The sequence below is a fragment of the Enhydra lutris genome, unplaced genomic scaffold (assembly GCF_002288905.1).
Source record: "Enhydra lutris kenyoni isolate GAN:26980312 unplaced genomic scaffold, ASM228890v2 scaffoldscaffold31, whole genome shotgun sequence".
Taxonomy (NCBI): domain Eukaryota; kingdom Metazoa; phylum Chordata; class Mammalia; order Carnivora; family Mustelidae; genus Enhydra; species Enhydra lutris.
The window spans coordinates 20,096,500-20,118,318 of NW_019154115.1; the positions used below are offsets into that span (position 1 = coordinate 20,096,500).

The 21,819-nt window shown below is 38.2% G+C and overlaps 1 protein-coding gene across 1 annotated transcript; it reads left to right on the forward strand.

Annotated features, from left to right (window-relative positions):
* The first annotated feature begins 6,482 nt into the window (after positions 1 to 6,482).
* On the forward strand, positions 6,483 to 11,622 carry LOC111153287 (chromosome unknown C15orf61 homolog). Its single transcript, XM_022512218.1, has 2 exons — positions 6,483 to 6,874; positions 11,399 to 11,622. The coding sequence occupies exons 1-2, from the start codon at positions 6,529 to 6,531 to the stop codon at positions 11,524 to 11,526; spliced, it is 474 nt and encodes a 157-aa protein (XP_022367926.1). The 5' UTR covers positions 6,483 to 6,528; the 3' UTR covers positions 11,527 to 11,622.
* Positions 11,623 to 21,819: the final 10,197 nt, after the last annotated feature.

Below are 21,819 nucleotides of genomic sequence, written 5' to 3' on the forward strand. Positions count from 1 at the left end.
ACTCAGTACTTCCATGAGGATAATTTTGCATAAAGCCAGTGTATACTGTCCTTGCCAGGGCAGAGACAAGGATAAAGGAATGGAGCAGCAAGCAAAGTTCACCACTAATGGGAGTGGGGAGAATTAATGAGCATTCATCCAGCAGTAGGGTAACTCAAGCCACCTCCTCTGGTGCTGAGCTTGGCTTAGAAGGCGCTGAGCCATTAAGCAGATTTGGGTTCCTAGAAGAGCCTGGTCAGTGATTCTTTGGGGTATCGGTTTTTAAGTTCCAAAGCACACTGGAATATGAATCAGGGCAGCATCATTTCCATAGACCTTCTTTCCTTGAACCAAAAGCCTTTAAGCCTCAAAGTGGAATTTGTCAATGAAATCGTATATGTAAACATTTATATCTCTTTTTCATAATTCCTTTATCTTTTACTAACTGGCTGACATATGCACCCACTGTCTTGCCTATAATTCTCCCTCTGAGAATAGCAGTGAATTAAAATCTACATGCCTGCCCTGTTTTCTTTTAAATCACACCATTAGAAATATGTGAGTAAATCATAATCTCACAACAAGGTTGTGAAAACAATACAAGTCAAAAACAAATACAAGTACAAGGTCACATTTGGGTCATGCCCACTGTATATGTTCTCTCTATATGTTTCTTAATAAACACTAGTAATGGGGTGTGTTAATATGTAATATTACATGCAGAATTCATTCTCTTTTTCAAGCTTTTAACTGAAGTATAATATACTATATATATATATATATAGTATATTTTATATATATAGTATATATTTATATATATATAAAATGAATATATACATAAAGGAAAATGCACATACCATACATGTTCAGTTAGAAGAATTTTCAGGGCACCTGGGTGGCTTAGTTGGTTAAGCATCTGAATCTTGATCTCAGCTCAGGTTTTGATCACAGTGTCATGAGTTCAAGCCCTGTATTAGGCTCCAGGCTGAGCGCGGAACCTACTTAAAAGAAACTTTTTTTTAACAAATTGACTACACCCATTTAACTAGAAACCAGATCAATCACAGGTTCATCAATCGTAACAAATATACCACTCTGGTGGGGATGTTGATAATGGGGAAGGCTATGCATGTGTGGGGCAGAGGATATGAGAAATCTCTTTACCTTCCTCTTAATTTTTCTGTGAGCCTAAAATTACTCTAAGAAAAAAAGTCTTGAGGTAACTGGGTGGCTCAGTCGGTTAAGTGACTGCCTTTGGCTCAGATCATGATCCTGGGTTCTGGGATTGAGCCCCAAGTGGGGATCCCTAAGCAACCAGGAGTCTGCTTTTCCCTCAGCCTCCCCCCTCTGCTCATGCACATGCCTCTCTCTCTTTCAAATAAACAAAATATTTTTAAAAACAAGTTTTAAGAAAAAGAACTATAGAAATATATGAATAAAATATATGAATATATATGAAATATATGAATAATCCCAATCCCCAAAATGTCCCCTCATACTCCTAGTCCCTGGTTCCTCTAGATCTCCACCCCTCATAAGGGTGATCACTATCCTGCCTTCTAACGGTAAAGATGAATTTCAGCCAGTTTTTATAACTCATGGAAATGAAATCATTTTATAAGTACTTTAGGTCCGACTTCTTTCACTCTGCCTTATGCTCATGAGATTCATGTATGCTGTGTGCGATTATGGTTCATTCCTTCTCATTGTTATACAGTAGTCCATCAAGCAAATACCACAATTTGTCCATCTACTCTATTATTGACAGGCATGTGAGTAATTCCCAGGTTGAATATCACAAATAAATATCACAAATAGTGTTATGAATATTCTACTACATGTCGTTTGAAGAATATGCGCACACCATTTCTGTGGGCCATTGTTATGGACGGAATGTTTGTATCCCCTCAATAGTCACATGTTGAAGCCCTAATATCCAATGTGACAGTAGTTGGAGATAGGGTCCCTGAGGAAGTGATAAAAAGTTAAATGAGGTCATAAGAGTGGGATCCTAATCTGATAGGGCTGATGCTCTTATCAGAAGACAGACACCAGAATTAGCTCCATCTGCCATGGGAAGATATACAAAGAAGGGAGCTATAAGCCAATAAGAGAACTCTCTCCAAGAAGAACCTAATCAGCCAGCACCCTGATCTTAGACTTCCCAGTCTCCAGAACAGTGAATGACAAATTTCTGTTGCTTAGGCAGCCAGTCCATGATATTTTTTGTTATGGCAGCCTTACTAATACAAATATATATCCAAGAGTGGCATGTTCATAACATCACGTATGATATTACATATGCAGGTAAAAATATACTGCCAAAAATTGAAATCAGTTGCCAACAGTATATACAAGTTCTAATTGCTGCATATCCCCACCAACATTAAGAACTTTCCGTCTTTCCTGCTTCCACTACTTTGGAGGGGGTGTAATAGTACTGCATTGTAGTTTTGATTTCCATTTTTGGATGATTATTCAAATTAAACAATTTTTCCCATGTTTATTGGACATCTGGATAGTCTCCTTTGTGAAGAGTCCCATTCAAATATTTTGTTCACCTTTCTATTGGATTGTCTTTTTTCTTTTTTAAAGATTTTATTTATTTATTTGACAGAGAGATCACAAGTAGGCAGAGAGGCAGGCAGAGAGAGAGAGGAAGGGAAGCAGGCTCCCTGCTGAGCAGAGAGCCTGGAATGGGGCTCGATCCCAGGACCCTGGGATCATGACTCGAGCCAAAGGCAGAGGCTTTAACCCACTGAGCTACCAAGGCGCCCCATGGATTGTCTTTTTTTTTTTTTTTAATGATTTGTTCTAGATACCAAATGCTTTGCCAGAAACAGGTATTGCAAATACTTTTCCCACACTACGGATTACTTCTTGATTCTCTTAATAGTGCCTTTTAATGAACAGAAATTCTTAATTTTAATATATTCCAATTTATCAATTTTGAAGAATTCATTTTTTTAAAAAAGATTTTACATATCTATTTATGAGAGAAAGAGCAGGAACAGGGACGGCAAGGAGGGGCAGAGAGAGGGCGACAAGCAGACTCCCCACTGAGCCTGGGATCCATCCCAGGACCCTGACATTATGACCTGGGCAGAAGGCAGATGCTTAACCGACTGAGTCACCCAGGTGCCCAAGAAGACTCATTTTTCACATGTTCTGAACACCTATAGCACCCTAGGTACCTTTTTTTTTTTTTTTTTTTTTAAGATTTTATTTGACACAGAGAGAGAGATCACAAGTAGGCGGAGAGGCAGGCAGAGAGAGAGAGAGAGGAGGAAGCAGGCTCCCCACTGAGTAGAGAGCCCGATGCGGGGCTCGATCCCAGGACCCTGGGATCACGACCTGAGCCGAAGGCAGAGGCTTTAACCCACTGAGCCACCCAGGTGCCCCCCTAGGTACCTTTAAAACAAAAGCAACAGGGCTAAGTCTCTTCTTTCTAGGAGTAACTTCATATCCATACACAAACTAAATGCTGTACACAGCATCACTCTTCATAGTTATTTTTAACGGGTTCCTTCTAAAGGGGTATGCCATTTCTCTATGTTTTGTGTAAAACTAAGTGTTTATATGTTTACCGCATTCTTATTTATTGGACACAATGTTTTTAAAACATTGACTTATGCTTTTGAATTCCAATTTCTAAGCCCCATTGTTTCATGGCCATCAAGAATTGGAACTGATCTGAGTTGCAGATTTTTGAGAAATTATCTTACTTCAGTTATGGAAGTGCCACTGTATAATCTTAAAGTCAGAAGAAATAGCTAAAAGTCATGTTTTCCAGCTCTGTAGTTTTAGGTTAAGAAAATATTTCATTCAAACACTCTTGAATACCTGAGTGTGATCCACTATCTATCCACTTTTTTTTTTTGAAGTAATTTCCTACCTTAGAATAGAAGATAGAGGGGCACCTGGGTGGCTCAGTGGGTTAAGCCTCTACCTTCGGCTCAGGTCATGCTCCCAGGGTCCTGGGATCGAGCCCCACATCGGGCTCTCTGCTCAGCGGGGAGCCTGCTTCCCCCTCTCTCTTTCTGCCTGCCTCTCTGCCTACTTGAGATCTCTGTCTGTCATATAAATAAAATCTTAAAAAAAAAAAAAAGAATAGAAGATAGAGGGAGAGAACCATGGAGCCTTGAAATAAGGAAACCCTCACCACTGATGAGGTTTTTCCAAGCGGGCACCTACCAGTAGAAACACTTCTGTTCCCTAACCCTTTTGCCAAGCCTTCATGGGAGAATGCAGTAAAACCTAATTTAAATTTGTGTTTGTCTCTATTAGGGATTTTTACCTTGTAGGTGCCACAGAACCTAGAGCTTCTCAGACATAATTCAGGTTCCACAGATGTTTGATTCAAATTTCACTGTTTTAAACAGGCTTTCATACTGCCAAGGGATATAATGCCAAAATTTAACACACTGCAAACTGCCCACCTGTTAATCTGAGGTTAAATCATCTCAGTGTAGATCTCAGAATTAATCTCCTCCTGCCATCTTTGTAATTGAAGCACATGTCCAAGATTTCAAGATGAGTCATTTTAAGACCACTGTAATTTGTATCTACTTTTCTGGATGGATCAGGATATTCTTGATAGTGTACAACCAAAAAGAACAAGAAACTGCCCCAAGGCTGCTTGTAGTTGTCCTACTGCAACTGTTGTCCATAACCCCCAACTCTGAAAGTTTTCCAGCATATAAGAGCAGAATCAAGTGTGCCTGGGTGGCTCAGTCAGTTGAATGTCTGCCTTTGGCTCAGGTCAGGATTCCAGGGTCTTGGGACTGAGTCCAGCATCAGGCTCCTCACTCAGCAGAGAGCCTGCTTCTCCCTCTGCCTGCTGCTCCCCCTGCTTGTTCGTTCTCTCTCTCCCCTCTCTCTCTCTGACAAATAAATAAATAAAATCTTAATTTAAAAAAAAAGAGCAGAGCCAAGACTTCAGTGGCAGTGGGGCCATCATGGCACCATAACCAGACTAGTTTCTGTTGGTCTGCTGACTTGCTATTTATTAATTTAGCTACCCAATTTCCTTTTGATAAATTCCTTGTCTGCTAAAAACAAAACAAAACAACAACAAACCAGCCTCTTTTTAAAAAAATTACCTATAAAGTTAATATTAAAATTCTGAACTTACAAATGCTTCATAGAAGAATGCAAGTTTTCATCTATTTTATATGTTGGGGTTCTGTGACAGATTTTGCTTGAAAAAGACTCCAATACTTTTTAAAATTTAATTTGAAAATCACAGTACTGAATCCCCTCCCTGACTCCTATCTTAGCCTCCCTTCAGCCATTTCTGTTGCAAGACTAACCACATCATTCCTCCATCTAAAATCTTTTTTAAAACTTTTATCCAATAGGGAATCCTATAAGGTGAAGTTCAAATTATCTGCCAGACTACAAGTCCCCTCAAAATTTGGCACACGGTAACAGGTACTTAACGTTTGTTGAATGAGTCATTAAAAACTGTAAAATGTAAAAACTAGCCACACTGTCCTACATCCCTCCCTTGAGTTTCAACAATAATAAGTTATTATGTGGTGCTTCCACATAATTATCTCATTTACATGTAATGCTTTCCAGACACGTCATCTTATTTATGTATGATTTCTCCAAACAAAATGAGTGGAGGGTAAATAGAAAGAAATGCTTCTTTATAAAGCAGGTGTATATAAAATATTACCTCGGGTGGGGCTACGAAGTTTGAGAAAAGGTTTTCCTAAATCATAGATTGATAATGGGTAGCAGAGGATCATAAAGATATATAACTAAAAGACCCCTGGTCTGACATTGACCAGGCTTAGGAAGGGAGGTAGAAGTGCGTATCTGGGCAATGCCCGGAGAGATGTGGGTCATTTTTTTAAACTTTTATTTTATTTTGTTTTTAAAATTTATAAACTTTTTTACTTTGAGCTATGTGGGGCTTACCCTAAACAGTGAACATGACAGAGAACACCTAAACATGAAAGTGCTTCCCCACTTCACCAGCCAGTGCAAATCTGGGGACTTGGCTTTTAACTTGCTCCCCAAAGACACCTTCTCAAGTGTCTCCTGAGCAAAAACCATGTGAGGATCCCACTTGAGCCTAAGGCCTGGAAGAGACCTCTGGGTGTCAGTTCTGCTACTCACTACTGGGGTTACTTGTTTTAAGCCTTAATTTTCCTCACACCCCTACTGATTAAACTCCCCAATCCCCGCCCTCCCTTACCCCCACCCCGCGGCGACCCAAAGTTAGTAACGCCTACATGAGGTCACAAGTGACGATTTAATTACCTCCTCTGCTTTGCTGACCCTCGCTCCCGCGGCCCGTCACTCTGCCCTCCCCTCGGCTCCACCACCGCCCCGCCCCGGGCCCCGCTGCGGGAGATCTTGAGACCTTCCTGCGCACGCGCCACTGCGCCCCGTGGGCTCTCGCGCACTGGCGCGGCGCCCCCTGGGCGTCCCCGCCGCTCGCCCCGGGGCGCGGGCGCGCGCGCGCTCCGGCGGTCCCGCCCCCAGCGGCGCGCGCCCCACGGTTGCCGAGGGGCGGGGACGCGAGCGAGGCCGGCCATGGAGCCCCTGCGGAGGGCCCACGAGGCCGCGCTTCGGCTGCTGCTGTGCGGGCCCTGGGCCTCGGGCGCCGCCTCCCGCCAGAAGCCCCGCGCCTCGGAGGTGCTGACGCGGCACCTGCTGCAGCGGCGCCTGCCGCACTGGACCTCCTTCTGCGTGCCCTACAGCGCCGTCCGCAACGACCAGTTCGGCCTCTCGCACTTCAACTGGCCCGTGCAGGGCGCCAACTACCACGTCCTGCGTACGGGCTGCTTCCCCTTCATCAAATACCACTGTTCCAAGGCCCCCTGGCAGGACCTGGCCAGGCAGGATCGGTTCTTCACGGCGCTCAAGGTCGTCAACCTGGGTGAGTGGCCCGGGCCGGTGAAGGACGCCCCGCTGACAATGGGATCAGTTTGCAAAGCACGCTGACAAACGTCGCTCAGAGGCCGAGACCCCGGCCCTAGGTTAGGCCACAGCAATGCCGGGGAGCCCTGCCTCGGCCCCGCACAGGCTCGCCCGGGCGCACGGGCTCACCACGTTTCTCCCGGAGCTATTGGGTCTCCCAGACTCTGCCTCCGCGTCCCACCCACTCTGGCCTTGGCCCTAGTATTTGGATCTCCGCCCCCCCACCTCCCCATCCCTAACCCCTCGTGTAGGTGCTTGTCGCGGCTGAGCAGTTGCTACTGAGTCGTTCCCTGGAAAGTAGGGCTTTTAAATACCAGACCTGTATCGAGGGACCACACGGCGTCACCCCTAGGGAGGAGGCATTCTTTCCATCCTCACCTACCGCAGCTCTTGACTGGGAGAACCCCAACATTGGGGAGTAAGAATGAGGGTGTAAGGAAACAACCCCACTGGAGAGTGGCTCTGAAATTAAGAAATCTTACAGTATGGCAGGATTCGTTCCCATGACCATCATTTTCTTGGGTGCATTCATTATTATGAAAACTGCAACTACTTTCTGAGTTTCATTGTTTTCTTTATATGAAATCCCAGCAAGTGCGTTTTACTAAAAGCACTAAAGGTTTTCAACAGTCGTATCAGCTTCCTAAAGTCCTAGGCCTAAAAGGTACCAAAGTCTTCTGCCTCTTTAATATTTCTGTGTTTTCATGGTAATGTTGTAATTCCGATTGTATTTACTCTTGTTGGATGCTTCTTTTCTTTTGGCTAATGACGGAAGAGGCACGAACATTGACATAGGTATATCGTTTGTATCTTTATCGAGAGGCCTCAAGATGTTTTGAGCCTATTAATAGGTAATATCACTTTGATCCAGATTTTAGTAATTCGAAATCTAGATGTGGGAGCTGAACCCTGTTACCCAATCGGCTTTTTTAAACCAGAGTTAAAGCTAAACCCCTGTGTACATGCACTGGTATTATATAATCTGATGGATCATTAAATTTATATATGGTATTTATGTATTTTTGCTTATAATAATTCCCATATGTCAGTCATGGGATTTTTGAGCCATTGATCTACTGGGACTGCCCTGGGTTCAGTCCAACAAGGAGGAGATTATTTAGCAATGCGTAATTCTTTAAAATCTTGTATATTTGGCTGATGGAATACATAGAGCATGCCCACTAATTTTGAGGTTGGTTTGAAGCTGAAGGGTAAGCTCACTTGGAAGATGTGATTCAAAATTATTTGGAAAGACTAGAGTGATAAATTGATTCAGGAAGAACTTTTACTGTTTTCAGAATTAGAAGCAGTCATTCATCCCAAATGTAAAGAGTAACAGGTTAGGAAGAGTATAGTTGGAGGATAATAGGTAAACCATGAGCCAAATGCCTTTTAAAGAGTTTTTATTTAAAACTTAACACTTTTAATAACACCTTAATAATTAGGGGCTTCTTTTTTAAGTATAGATAGAAAGAAATCCAGAGAAAATTAGAATACCCAGAACATTCTCACACAAAGAAGTGAAACACTTTGAGGAAAGAAACAACAGTTATATTTTCTTTATGTGGAAGAGAAGCCTGAAGACTGATTCAGTTGTCTTTTGGAAATTCTAAAAATTCTGCCTACATGGGAATAAGAGTTTTAAGTTAAACAAAAAGGAAAAGTTTCTGCTCATGCGTGCTTTAATACAAATTGGCTTTTATTCTCTTTATCAAAGGGAATTTTTTTCCTGGACTTTTTAAACATTAGTGTATTTACCAATTTGGTAATGTTTATTTTGTATTTTTGTCTTAAGGTAGGGAATTAGATAATAGATTCTTTCCTGTTCTGTGATGTACAGTTGCCCCTCTGGATCATCTAGTTCCTATTCTATTAATAAAAATACCTAGGATTTTATTCCTCTTATTCTCTTCTAAATTAATAATTATCTGAGTAAATCCATTTTTCCATTTTGTAAATAATAAAGATTTCTCTTTTACCATTTGTTCCCTTTCTCCTCTGCCTTCCCTTCAGTGGAAGCTGACATTTTACTGATGGTTTATCAGTCTGGGTGTCCTGCTGGGAAGTAGATTGAGATTTAAGAAAAGCAACTTACCATTGGAATGAATGGGTAATCGGAGGCTTGCTAAGAAGTTCTAATTTTTTTTAAGTGCTTAATTTGACAGTGGTTTACCTACTGTTCAGCTGACTCAGAATGAATTATTATGCAAAGAACTGACTTTCATGTTCATTTTGATGTTCTGTTTCAGTCTGGGAAAAATTTAATTTCTCATGGAATTTTATAGACTTCATAGCATATGTGCTATACATAAAGAAATTTATTTTTTTAATGTTTAAATTATATAAGTGGCAGATCTTCTCATTTTAGCCTGACTGCATTAAGTAGACTGCAGGAAAAAAAAAATACAGAATTTCTGACTCCTGTATCACAACCCCATCCCCTATAAAACAGCATCAGTGATAGTGGTTCCTAGCTGTTTCTTAATAAGAGATAATGTAGTTATTATAAGCTAGTAATCTTTGGTGAGTTCTCCATTTTAGCTGAAAAATACTGACCATTGATTTATGTGGTTTTTAAAACGTGTCAGTGTTTTAACTGAAAACTGATAAGTACTGTAAAACAAGATTTCAGTTTTACCAGCCATTCCTTAAATTTATATCATTAGCATTGGTTTAAAAGGCATATTTTATATATTTTACTGTCAGTATATTTAGAAATAATAATTGTTTCTAGAACTCAGTTCTTCCTCCATTGATTTTCAGCTTTCACGTTGTGATACTGTATTTTTTTTTTAAAGATTTTATTTATTTATTTGACAGGCAAAGATCACAAGTAGGCAGAGAGGCAGGCAGAGAGAGAGAGGAGGAAGCAGGCTCCTCGCTGAGCATAGAGCCCGATGCGGGACCCTGGGATCATGACCTGAGCCGAAGGCAGAGGCTTTAACCCACTGAGCCACCCAGGTGCCCTGTGATACTGTATTTTAAATTTATTTTTTATTTCAGCTTCATCTTCACTCACTTCTGCCTGTTTTCTTGTCCACTTCCCTACCCATACTCCCTTTACCATTTTTTTCTTTTTGGTAAGTTGGTTTATGTTGCTAGTTTTTGTGGGTTTTTTGGTGGTATTGCCTTGAAGCCTTTAGAGATTCTTTTGGGTGTTACCAAGGCAAAGAAGGCAATATACTGTCAAAGATTTCATGAGAGTTCCAGGGAACCCTGGGATAGTGACAAGCTGTGACCCAGTATATTCCTAAAAATAGAGGGGCCAGGCTGAATGGGCATTTTTGCCTGTTCTCATTGCCAGCTAGTGACGCTTCTCTTGATTAATCTCTGGCATCACAGTGGTTGGAATGCAGCTTCAGGGGAAAAGCCCAAAGTAGTCCAATGCACTTATACACTCAAAACGAGCATAATACAGCAAATATATTCTTGCGGAAAATTTTTTAAAAATCTAGCAAAAGGATTAGTCATGAGCATGGGGCTTCCCTATTAACTAGAAAGAGGGATTTTCCAAATGTACAGCTCTTCTTTTAAATTGTTATTTTTCTGCCCAATTCCTACACGAGAACAATAAAGTTAATATTTGTGTGGCACATACAATATATGCCTGTGGTTTTACACATGTTTTTAGTATGTTAATAGTCACTGATTTTAAATAAGTGCCTTAAAAAAGATAGGAACCGTGAAAGTTTATTCTGTGTCCAGTCTAGTATCATATGCATGAGCGTTATCATATCCATTATCTCTGGCTAGTATACGTTTGGTTTCCTGCATCACAAATGGCCACTGATCACAACTGTAACAGCAAAATCTTATCAAATGGAAATACTCCAAAGAAGAAACATGTTGTTGGAGTCTACTGTATACCTATTTCAAATAGGTTAAAACAAGATTGTTTTCAAATCAGTTGTAAAAATACTCATGGGAGTATTTCTCATACCTGTTATACTAAAATCTTCCTTAGAATTAGGGTTTGCCTCAGGTTTTGAAGACAGCTACTTGACCCAGTTTCTTTTAAGTTGTGCAGAAAATTACTTTAGCCATCAGTGTTACTGTTTGATATAAAGCACAGTAAAGTCGTCCTAGTAATTTGAGCTCAAGGCCACTAATCTGGAGCATCTACAACTAAATTCATGAATATTCTGTTTGCTTATTTGTGAAAAGAATATAGAATCACTTCATAATTACTTGGAAGTGATGAATTAGTCTTAAAGTGCTTTGAATTAAAATTTAAACCAGCCTTATCTACAGTTTTAAAAATCTTCTAGGCTCACACAGTTGCTTCCCTATTCCACAAACTGATGAAATTGAGCTCTTAGATAATTAGAATCAGTCTGTACTCCTATCTTTATATTTTCATAACTTTACAATTTGTTGACATTGCGGAAGAGTTGTCTGTGATTTATGCCATGACAAATACATGGATGCATGATTAATTAATAAGCATTGATGTTCATAAATAACATATTCGTTTGTTTTCTAGGTATTCCAACCTTATTATATGGACTTGGCTCCTGGTTATTTGCTAGAATCACAGAGACTGTACAGACCAGTTATGGACCAGTAACAGTTTATTTTCTAAATAAAGAAGATGAAGGTGCCATGTATTGAAGGTGTGCCTCGGAGAACATAAATATCAGTGGATTTTCTCTTGTGTGTATGTGCAATGTTTATTTTTGACCCTTTAAAATAAAACTTTTGCAAACACCTTTTTCTTTCTATGGTGTCGGGTTCTTTAAGATGAATCATTGCCCTCAAGAGGCAAAGCTTTTCATATGTTGTTACATATTGCACACTCGGTTTAGCCAGTGGGAGCTACAGATGCATGAAGCATATACCAATTTTTTTCCTAGAATTGGGTTAAATTACAGATAAATGATGATTATAATATGTATATATTCTATAGTTAGGTGTTAGCAGTTCAAATCGACTCTTTGAAGAGAAAATGGAGACACCCACACAAAGAAGGAAGGTGGAAAAAAATCTTTTGTAGGACACTGGGAAAAGAAGTAGAGGATTTTAGGATATATATGGAGCTAATATCATTGGCAATTCCAAAACTGATGGATTTTAACTGTAATCTGAAATCTAAACCATTCAGCTGCTAGGATTTTCAGTGGGTATGTCTTAAAGCCTTTGTGCCATTTACTTGGATGAGAGGTCTAGATGTAATGTTGAAACTTCTTACTGCCTAAACATCCAACACTATACTACTTTCTAAAAAATAATGACTCTGGTTAATGTAAATGTACCAAGATGATGAAATTAAGACTTACTAAGAGTTAAAATAGCATGCTGATAAAGCTGTAAGAACAATTAAGATCTGGAAAGACTCAGAAGAATAAATTTGGTGTCTGTTTATAAAAGCAATTAGCTGAAATGGTACATATCCATACACTTCTTGGCGATGGGAAATGGGCCGAAATTTTAAAGACCTGATGGCAGTTTTGTGTTAAGATTTTATTAAGCTAATTGCATTTTTGAAAGGAAAGTCATTTAAAAAAATTTATCCTTGGGGGTGGTTACAAAATACCCAGACAAATGGTAAATTTCAGAAATTTGGAGTAATTTAGGGAGAACTAAGTAGAACTATTTAATTTCTAAACCAATGGGTGTTTAAGATTTATGATCTCTCCCATAATTACAAACATACATTATATATCATTTTATGTTAATGTGTTGCTGGTACTCTGCAACATTCACACATTATTGTAGCAAAATATTTTATAAAATACAATCTAGCCAGCATTTGGGTGATTGCTTCTGGCAAATCAGTTGAGAAAGTGAGTGGCAGAGACTGAGGTGAAAATAACAGAATAAAGTAATACAAACTAAATTCGTTAAAGGTAGTTGCTTTCAATGAGCTGCAGAGAGTGAGCTGTTCTTCAAATATATGTAGTGTTCACTTGTCTAAGAGCAATTCTAACACTTTAATCAAAGAAGTACTTATGCCAATATATTTAGTCCAGAAGAACATACTTGACACTAGTTAAATGAATGGCTTACACAGAGGAGATAGTGTTAACATTAAGCTTCATTAATAATAAAACTGACTATTAGCATTTTGCAAGGAAGGCTAGAACTGATTTCCCCTGTAATGGGCAAAGTTAAATAACTATAGCTCATAAGTTTTACGTCAAACACTGCTCATTCACTGCTGCTGGTCTTGTCAATACTTGCCGTAAAGGTTTGGTCCCAGCACAAAGCTGATAAAATGGTTTTTAATTACCAGACTATAAATACAGCTTTTCAGTAGAGTTGCACTTCTTTTCACACTGGCCCGTTTGATTTCTGATAATTTGTACTGCTGACTCTGCTTACCTGTTTTTCAATAGCTACAGTCAGTGTGACTTCTTATCCATATGGTGATAGGTAGTCTCCTTGGAGAAGATCTTTGACAAACTACCCTATTGATCTCTGTAATTCTCTGCTGCTTGCAGCATTAAATAGAGCCTTGATTTCTTGTCTCGTGCACTCGCTGTGTAACAATTAAGCAAATGTAATATTTTCTTGTATTACATGAAAATCAATAGACCTTTTGCTCTCATGGAGTTGATCATGGTGAAGGATGAATCAACGATGGCTAAGCATGGTTCAAATATTAAAATATCATTCCTTGGATTTATTAAGTCTTAACAGTGAAACTTTTAGTCCAAAAACGCTCCCCATTGAACAGTAATGCTTAAGTTTTTCCTTTAAAGTTGAATATGACATGGAAGCATTGTAGCCTAATGGGGATAAAATATAAATGCTAGGAGCCAGGCGATTAATTCTATTTTTAGTGTTAGTCCTGCATTACTTTTCGACTTCAAGCTAATAACTCTATTCCTTTGTGTCTTAGTTTTTTCTACCTGTAATCTGAGAACGAAACAAGAAACCTTTCTACTTTCAAATGTATGATAAATATGCTTGTAAGCAAATGTCAGTTTCATTTCAGTAAAAGCTGGTTTTGTGAAGGACTTCCTTAATGAAAGTATTTTAAAATAACGGAGAGGAAGAAAGGAAGAGACAAACTGAGGCATTGTACGTGTGTCTGGGTGAGAGTGGATTATGCCTGAGGTGGTAGGCAGGGTTCTGAGTTGACCCTCCCATTCTGGGTATAAGGAATATTCTTTCTTTTTTTTTTTTTAATTTAATTTCTTTTTCAGTGTTCCAAAATTCATTGTTTATGCACCACATCCAGGAATATTCTTAGTTGATGAAACAATCAACAACAGCTTTTCTACCAATGCTTTTTTGATGGGATTTTGTCTTTAAAAAAATCCAGGCCAAACTATTTTTTTAATGAAGATGAGTGTTAGTGTAAAATTTTACAAATCTTCTATTGATTGTTACTTCTACACAAATCAATTATCAAGTACTAGAAGAAATTTTTGGTCAAAATGTTTAGTTTCTGCGTGAACTGTTAACCACCATAAAGATACAGTAAGAACTGGGGGCATGAAAGAGGTGGCTAATAAAAAAAAATCCCTAGTTTCTCAGTCCTAATGTCTTTTTTTTTTTTTTTAAGATTTTATTTATTTATTTGACAGATAGGGATAACAAGTAGGCACAGAGGCAGACAGAGAGAGGAGGAAGAAGGCTCCCTGCTGAGCACAGAGCTGGATGTGGGGCTCGATCCCAGGGCCCTGGGATCATGACCTGAGCCGAAGGCAGAGGCTTTAACCTACTGAGCCACCCAGGCGCCCCAGTCCTAATGTCTTAACATAGCAAAATGACAAATAGTTATTTCTTTTGTCAAACATACTTGGTCAATGATATTTTGCTAATTGTTGACTTCAGTAAAAAATTGAAACACTTGGGGCACCTGGGTAGCTCCGTGGGTTAAGCCTCTGCCTTTGGCTCAGGTCATGATCCCAGGGTCCTGGGATTGAGCCCCACATCAGGCTCTCTACTCAGCAGGGAGCCTGCTTCCTCCTCTCTCTCTCTGCCTGCCTCTCTGCCTACTTGTGATCTCTGTCTGTCAAATAAATAAATAAAATCTTAAAAAAAAAATTGAAACACTTGTAATTATTAAAAACCATACATATTTCTTTTGCAATGTACATTTTATTTCTTGTCATATTTATATTCACTCAAAACTATAAGCAAGAACATCTGTAATGCTTCATGAAATAGCTCTTAATTCTGTTAAAGAATGAATGATGTTGAAATGGGTGGGGTGACATTAAGACAGGGATCTTGGTTGCATTTCATTTAAAAGCTAATGAAGATAACAGAAACCTTATCCTAAAGCCAGTAGATCGGGTATCCACTTTTTTTTCAGCACTTACCATTCAAACGGTAATGATGTTTGAGGGCATCTTAACCTAAACAAGTACTTAGCATTACATCTCACCTGGGTCAACAGTCTAGGGTATCAAAGTTAAACTGTATTACTGTAAATTAATGGAAAATGTAACTGCACTTTGCTGAAAGATCAATGTCCAATAAAGGCTGCACAATCAAATCTTGTTGCAATGATTGAGGTCTTTAATTGCCTTTCAAAGATAAGGTGGTAATCAACACAGCTTTAACTGATTTTTTTACTAGTTCAATTACATGCTAATGACTAGTGCCAAGTCAGAATCTTTAACTACTTATACTTATTAAATCTTACGTTAGTAATGAAAAATTACTTTAGCTACACGATCGATAGAACACAAATCTTAATTACTATATTTCACTTTTATACTATTTTATATGCTTGACAAATGTTTCACAAGAGCTTTCCCAACAGTAAGAAGTGTTATTAGTAGTGACCATGGTCCACAGAGTATTTTTGTAATATAAATTGGAGAAGAGTTGTTGAGAAAAATTTTTTTCTTTAAATGAAAATGTGGCTAAAATAGTTCTCACTGACACAAATTGGGCCATCCAACTACTTCTCAGAATTCTGTTCTGCTAATTGAGAATATATTTAATACAACTGGGATAAAATAAATCCCGATTGTTTTTAGTGTGTTTCTAAAAGTTCACTTAGTTTTCTAGTAAAGAAATTGATTTTGTGTAGAGCCTGCTATAAAATTCTCCTATTTGGGGAAAGGATAAGTTAGTAAAGGGAAATGAAAAATGAAAAAAATAAGTTGGACTTCATCAAAATTAAAAACTTTTGTGCTTCAAAGGATACTATCAAGAAAATGAAAAACCAGCTGATGGTATAAGAGGAAAATATTTGCAAATCATGTATCTGAAAGGGGACTTATAGCTGGAATAATAAAGAACACTTATAACTCAAAAACACAACTGAAAAATAGATTTTAACAGGTATTTCTCCAAATAAGAAATACAAATTTTTGCTATGAAGCACATGAAAAGATGTTCAACATTAACTGTTAGGGAAACGCAAATCAAAACCACAATGAGAGACTACTTTGTACCTCCTAGGACAGCTATAATCACAAAGACAGATGATACCAAGTATTGCCAAGGATGTGGAGAAATTGGAGCCCTCATGTGTTATCAGCAGGAGTGTAAAATGATACAACAACTTTGGGAAAGTTTGGCAGTTCTTCAAAATATTAAGCATTAACTGACCATATGATCCAGCAATTCTATTCCTAGGTATATACTGTAGAGAATTGAAAACATACGGTCACACAAAAACTTGTACAAAAATGTTCATAGCAGCATTTTCCACTCTACCTCAAAACTGATAGCCACTAATTGATGAATGAATCAATAAAATGTGGCAAGTTCACACAATGGAATATTAGTCAAAAAAAGGAATGTTGGGCCCATAAACATGACAGCATTGACGAAGCTTGAAAACATCATGCTAAGTGAAAGAAGCCAGAAGTATGACCTGATTTCATTTATGTGAAATGTCCAGAACAGGCAAATCTACAGAGCCAAAGTGAATTAGTGATTGTCTAGGGATGGGGAGGTTGGGAGAAAATGGGCAGTGACTGGTCATGGGTATGGGTTTTCATTTTGGGGTGATGAAACTGTTCTAAAATGGATTGTGGTGATGGTTGCACAACCCCGAGACTATACTCAAACCACTGAATGGTATATTCTAAATGGAGGACTGTGTGGCATGTGAATTATCTCTGGATGAAACTGTTAAAAAATTAGTCGTGAGGAGAGGGGAAATGGGCAGTTAGTATTTAATGTGGTATGGTTTCAATTTTGCAAGATGAACAAAGGTCTGGAGCCTGTTGGTACCAATGGTTGCACAATAATGTGAATGATAACCTGACTGTATCTAATACCACTGAACTGTACACTTAAAAAAGTTTAACATGCTTAAGTGCCTGGGTGGTTCAGCCGGTCGAGTGTAGGACTCGGTTTAGGCTCAGGTCTTGACTTGATCTCCAGTCATGGGATCCAGTCCTGTGGCCAGCTCTGTTCAGCACTGGGTCTGCTTGAGATTCTCTCCCCTACCCTCTCTCTGCTCCTCCCCAAGCATGCGCTCCCTCTCTCTCTCTCTCTCTCTCAAATAAATAAAATCTTTTTTAAAAAAATGATTAACATGGTAAATTTTGTATGATGTATTTTACTACAAATAAAAATAATTTTTGAAATTTAGTAAAGGATTTAATGTTACTGTAATGAAATACAACTGATTGTATGATTTCTATAGAAAGTAACTGAATTTAGAAAAATTACAGATTAAAAGAGGTAAAGCATGTTAATATCATTTTATGCATTGCAGTCTAAGAATTTAAAAAATTTTCATTATGAAGCCTAGTTTTAATTAAGCAGATGAAATCTCATTTGGGATCATTTTTAGTAGCATTAAGGATATACTTTTATATCTTTATTATATACTTGTATTCCGAAATTAATACAATGTTGTAGGTCAATTATTCTTCAACATAAAAATACACACACACATGCATAAAGAGATGTGTTGTTTTAAAAAGATGTACTTGGTTTGAGATTATTTAAGATAAGACCAAAGAAAAGCATTAAAATGTTAGTAAATGAAAATATCCTCTTTTAAATCCTAGTTGCTGGGTGAAGAATATTAGCTACTACGAGTATGAGGTGTTATATAGTATTGCTTATAGCTATTTTAGTTGCACTTATATCATTTTAAATACAGTTTATGAACATTGTACTACTCCATTATATTATTAATTTATCTTCAGTGATATTTATAGTATCAATTTAAAAACAATAAAACTTCATGAAAAGTAGCTTAAACACAAGGATTTTGATAAACAAAAGCTTCCAGTTTTTAAAAGCAAATCATGGAAGCTGTACTTCCTAGGGAAGATTTGAAGTTTTTGTATTGTTGTTGATGATAGAATTATGAACCTTATAAACTCAGTATTTTTTAGTTAACCTAAATACATAAATCTATTTGAATTCATCTTATGAAAAGAGATATGTCATTAGATATATGATCATTATATGCTTCAGTGATTCATGGATCTTGTTACATACATGCTTTGTAATGTATGAATTATTTAGTAAGAAAAATCACAATAATTTTGTTGTTACTCAAAAATTTATGGGTTGGCAGAAACAATTATGCAGCCCCTGAAGCTGGAATGTTAAGGTAACATCATTAACACTATGTAGTATGATTTTTTTAGTAGTTGCTTGACATAACCTTTACTGCTTCTGCTAGAATATATCAGTAATTTTATAACAATCTGTCTGTAAACAGCACATTGAATTTATTAACCACAAAGTGATTCATTTTACTCTATTTTCATACAAGTGTGTAATTTAAAAACAGACCTAAAAAAGTTGTCTACCCAAACCCTAAAGGAAGAATAAAAAAAATACAAAATGAAAATCAATATCCCAATAAATAGATAAAAAATTTTTAAATTTTAACTCCATTTAATAAAAGTGGATATTTCTACTTCAAAAAATGAATATGTTTAAGAAGTGAATGAAAATCCATAAAGATAGGAGATTATCTCATAAGCTTTTTTTTACGCATGATATTAAGGCCCTTGCTGTGAGATGAAGCCAAAATTGTAGTTTCTTATGCTTTCAAATCTCCAAATATCTAAAATGAAGGAACCAAGAATTTTAAAGTTAGAATAAAAATCTAAGTAGTGTCACCTAATTTTAGATTACATTTAAAAATCAACAGTAATTCATTCATCCTCCATACACTTTTGCATTGACCACACTGAAGGCAAATTTTAGTAATTTTACTTGTCAACAAAACCTAGTAGTTCTGAATCTACGTACAGGGTCCGTTCAAGCCATAATGAAAAAAAAAAAAAAAACCAGTTTCTGTACACAGCTGGATGAGAACTACATCTTACTAATTTTGTATTTGCTATATTTATCATATAATGAAGACTGTGTGGAATGAATGTGTGATATTCAAGATTAAAAAGAAAACTTATCTTCATCTTTAAGAGCTTCAAAAAAAGGATACATACCTGGAGATCATATGAATTATTTGCAAGAAAAGCAACAAATTTTAAAATACCTCACACGTAATGAATTAACATACACTGTTCTATGTATACTGAAAAACAAAACGTGAGCTATATTTTGTTTGTCAATATAAAGAAAATAATACAGATATGTTTAAACAATGAAAAGAGAGAAGTAATGTGGCTTAAATGATTTGTAGGAACACCAGCCTACTCTATCTAAAGGAAAATGGAGGGCTGCCTGGGTGGCTCAGTCAGTTAAGCATCTGCCTTCAGCTCAGGTCATGATCTCAGGGTCCAGGGATCCAGCTCTGCATCGGGCTCTCTGCTCAGCGGGGAGTCTGCTTCTCCCTCTGCCTGTTGCTGCCCCTGCTTATGTTCTCTCTCTTTGTCAAATAAATAAATAAGATCTTTTTTAAAAAGTAAAGGAAAATGTATTACGTAGAAATTCAATCTAAGGACATTTTAAATTAATAAATTAATTCATTTTAGAGCATCTATAATCTATGTACCTGGCACATGGTGGTGCCCCACGAACATCTGTTGAACTGTCATTTCCACTCCTGCGTGAGTGCTGGAATTGTTCCCACTGTTATTCTCTCTTCCTGCCGAAACAGGAGAGAGTAGACTTTCCTGTCACACTTTCAGGGATTTATCTGTGCTCATTTTTGTTCATGACTCTTTATATTCTTCTTTTTTAAAAACTTCTGAGCAGGAAGCCTGATGCAGGACTTGATCCCAGGACCCAGAGATCACGACCTAAGCCAAAGGCAGACACTTAACTGACTGAGCCACCCAGGCACCTGTGAAATTATTTCAGATTTACAAAAAAATTGCAAAGGTATTACAGAATTCCTATATATCCTCACGCAGGTTTCCCTAATGTTAACCCCTTACATAAAACTTAGTTGTTAAAACTAAGAAGTCAAAGAAGTCAACATTGTGTATTATTACTAACTGAACAGCAGAGTACACTAGTTTTTCATTATTGTTCTTTTCCTGTTTCTGGATTCCACTGAGGAATCCAGTCATCATGTCTTCTTAGTTTTCTCAGGTTTGTGACAGTGACTTTTTTGTGTGTGTGTTTTATGACCTTGACAGTTTTTTTTAAAGATTTTGTTTATTTGTTTATGTATTTATTTATTTTATTTGACAGAGAGAGATCACAAGTAGGAAGAGGCAGGCAGAGAGAGAGAGGGGGAAGCAGGCTCCCCACAGAGCAGAGAGCCCTATGTGGAGCTTGATCCCAGGACCCTGAGATCATGACCTGAGCCGAAGGCAAAGGCTTAACCCACTGAGCCACCCAGGCGCCGTGACAGTTGTTTTTTAAAAAAGGATTTTATTTACTTATTTGAGAGAGAGAGAGAGTGAGAGAGCACGAGGTGGGGGAGGGTCACAGGGAGAAGCAGACTCCCCACCAACTAGGGAGCCTGACATGGGGCTCAATACTGGGACTCCGGGATTATGACCTGAGCCAAAGGCAGATGCCCAACTGACTGAGCCACCTGGGTGCCCCAACCTTGACAGTTTTAAGGGCTTGTCAGGTACTTTGTAGAATGTCCCTCAATTTGGGTTTGTCTGATGTTTTTCTCATGATTAGATTGGGTCTGAGTTTTGGGGGAAGACCATGGAGGTCAATTGCCCTTCTGACTGCCTCATATTAGAGAGCACATGATACCAACATGACTTATTACTGGGGATGTTAAGCTTGATCACTTGGTTAGAATGGTGTCTGCTAGGTTTCTCCCCTGGAGAGCTCCTGTTTTCATCCTCTGTTCTCATCATATTCTTTTATTTATTTATTTTTATTTTTTAGAGCAAGAGCGTGTACGTGTGCACATGAGGGGAGTGGGAGAGAGAGAACTTTCAGCAAGCTCCACCCCCAGCACCGAGCCCAGGATGGGGCTTGATCTCATGCCTCTGAGATGATCTGAGCTGAAAGTAGGAGTGGGATGCTTAACTGACTGAGCCACTAAGGTGCTCCATGTCATATTCTTCTAAATCAAAATTAATCAACAAGTATTTGAGTGTTATTTATAATGGCCCACAGTAAGCCCTGAAGGAGATAAGTGGAATTCTCAAGCAGAGGAGGGGATCAATATTTGCTATAAAATGTGTGGTTCATTGGGAGTCCGTAATGATGGTCATGGTGGCAAAACAAAGGAGTAAATGAGGTTTAAGACAGGCAAGAAATGCTCACGGAAGGTGCATTCCTATTATGCAATTCACCTTGCCTTCAAAATACATTCATTCGCTCAACAGATGTCATTAAAATGCCTACTGTGTGCCAGCTACTATTTTAGGTGCTAGGGACATGGCAGCGAATATAGACACATACAGTTCCCCTCCCTCATTATCTTATAGTTTATGGAGAAACAGACAAATGACTGAAACCCGTGATATGTGAGATAATGATCAGTGCTAGGATCTTGTATCTATGCGTGGAGTGGGTTTGGGGCTGGTTTGTAATTTCCACAGTACGTGCTAAAGGAAGGCTGCAGCTAGAAGGGGACATTTAGGTTGAGACCTACAGACTGCGCTCTTCTGGGGAGGGTGTCTATAGGCATTCAGA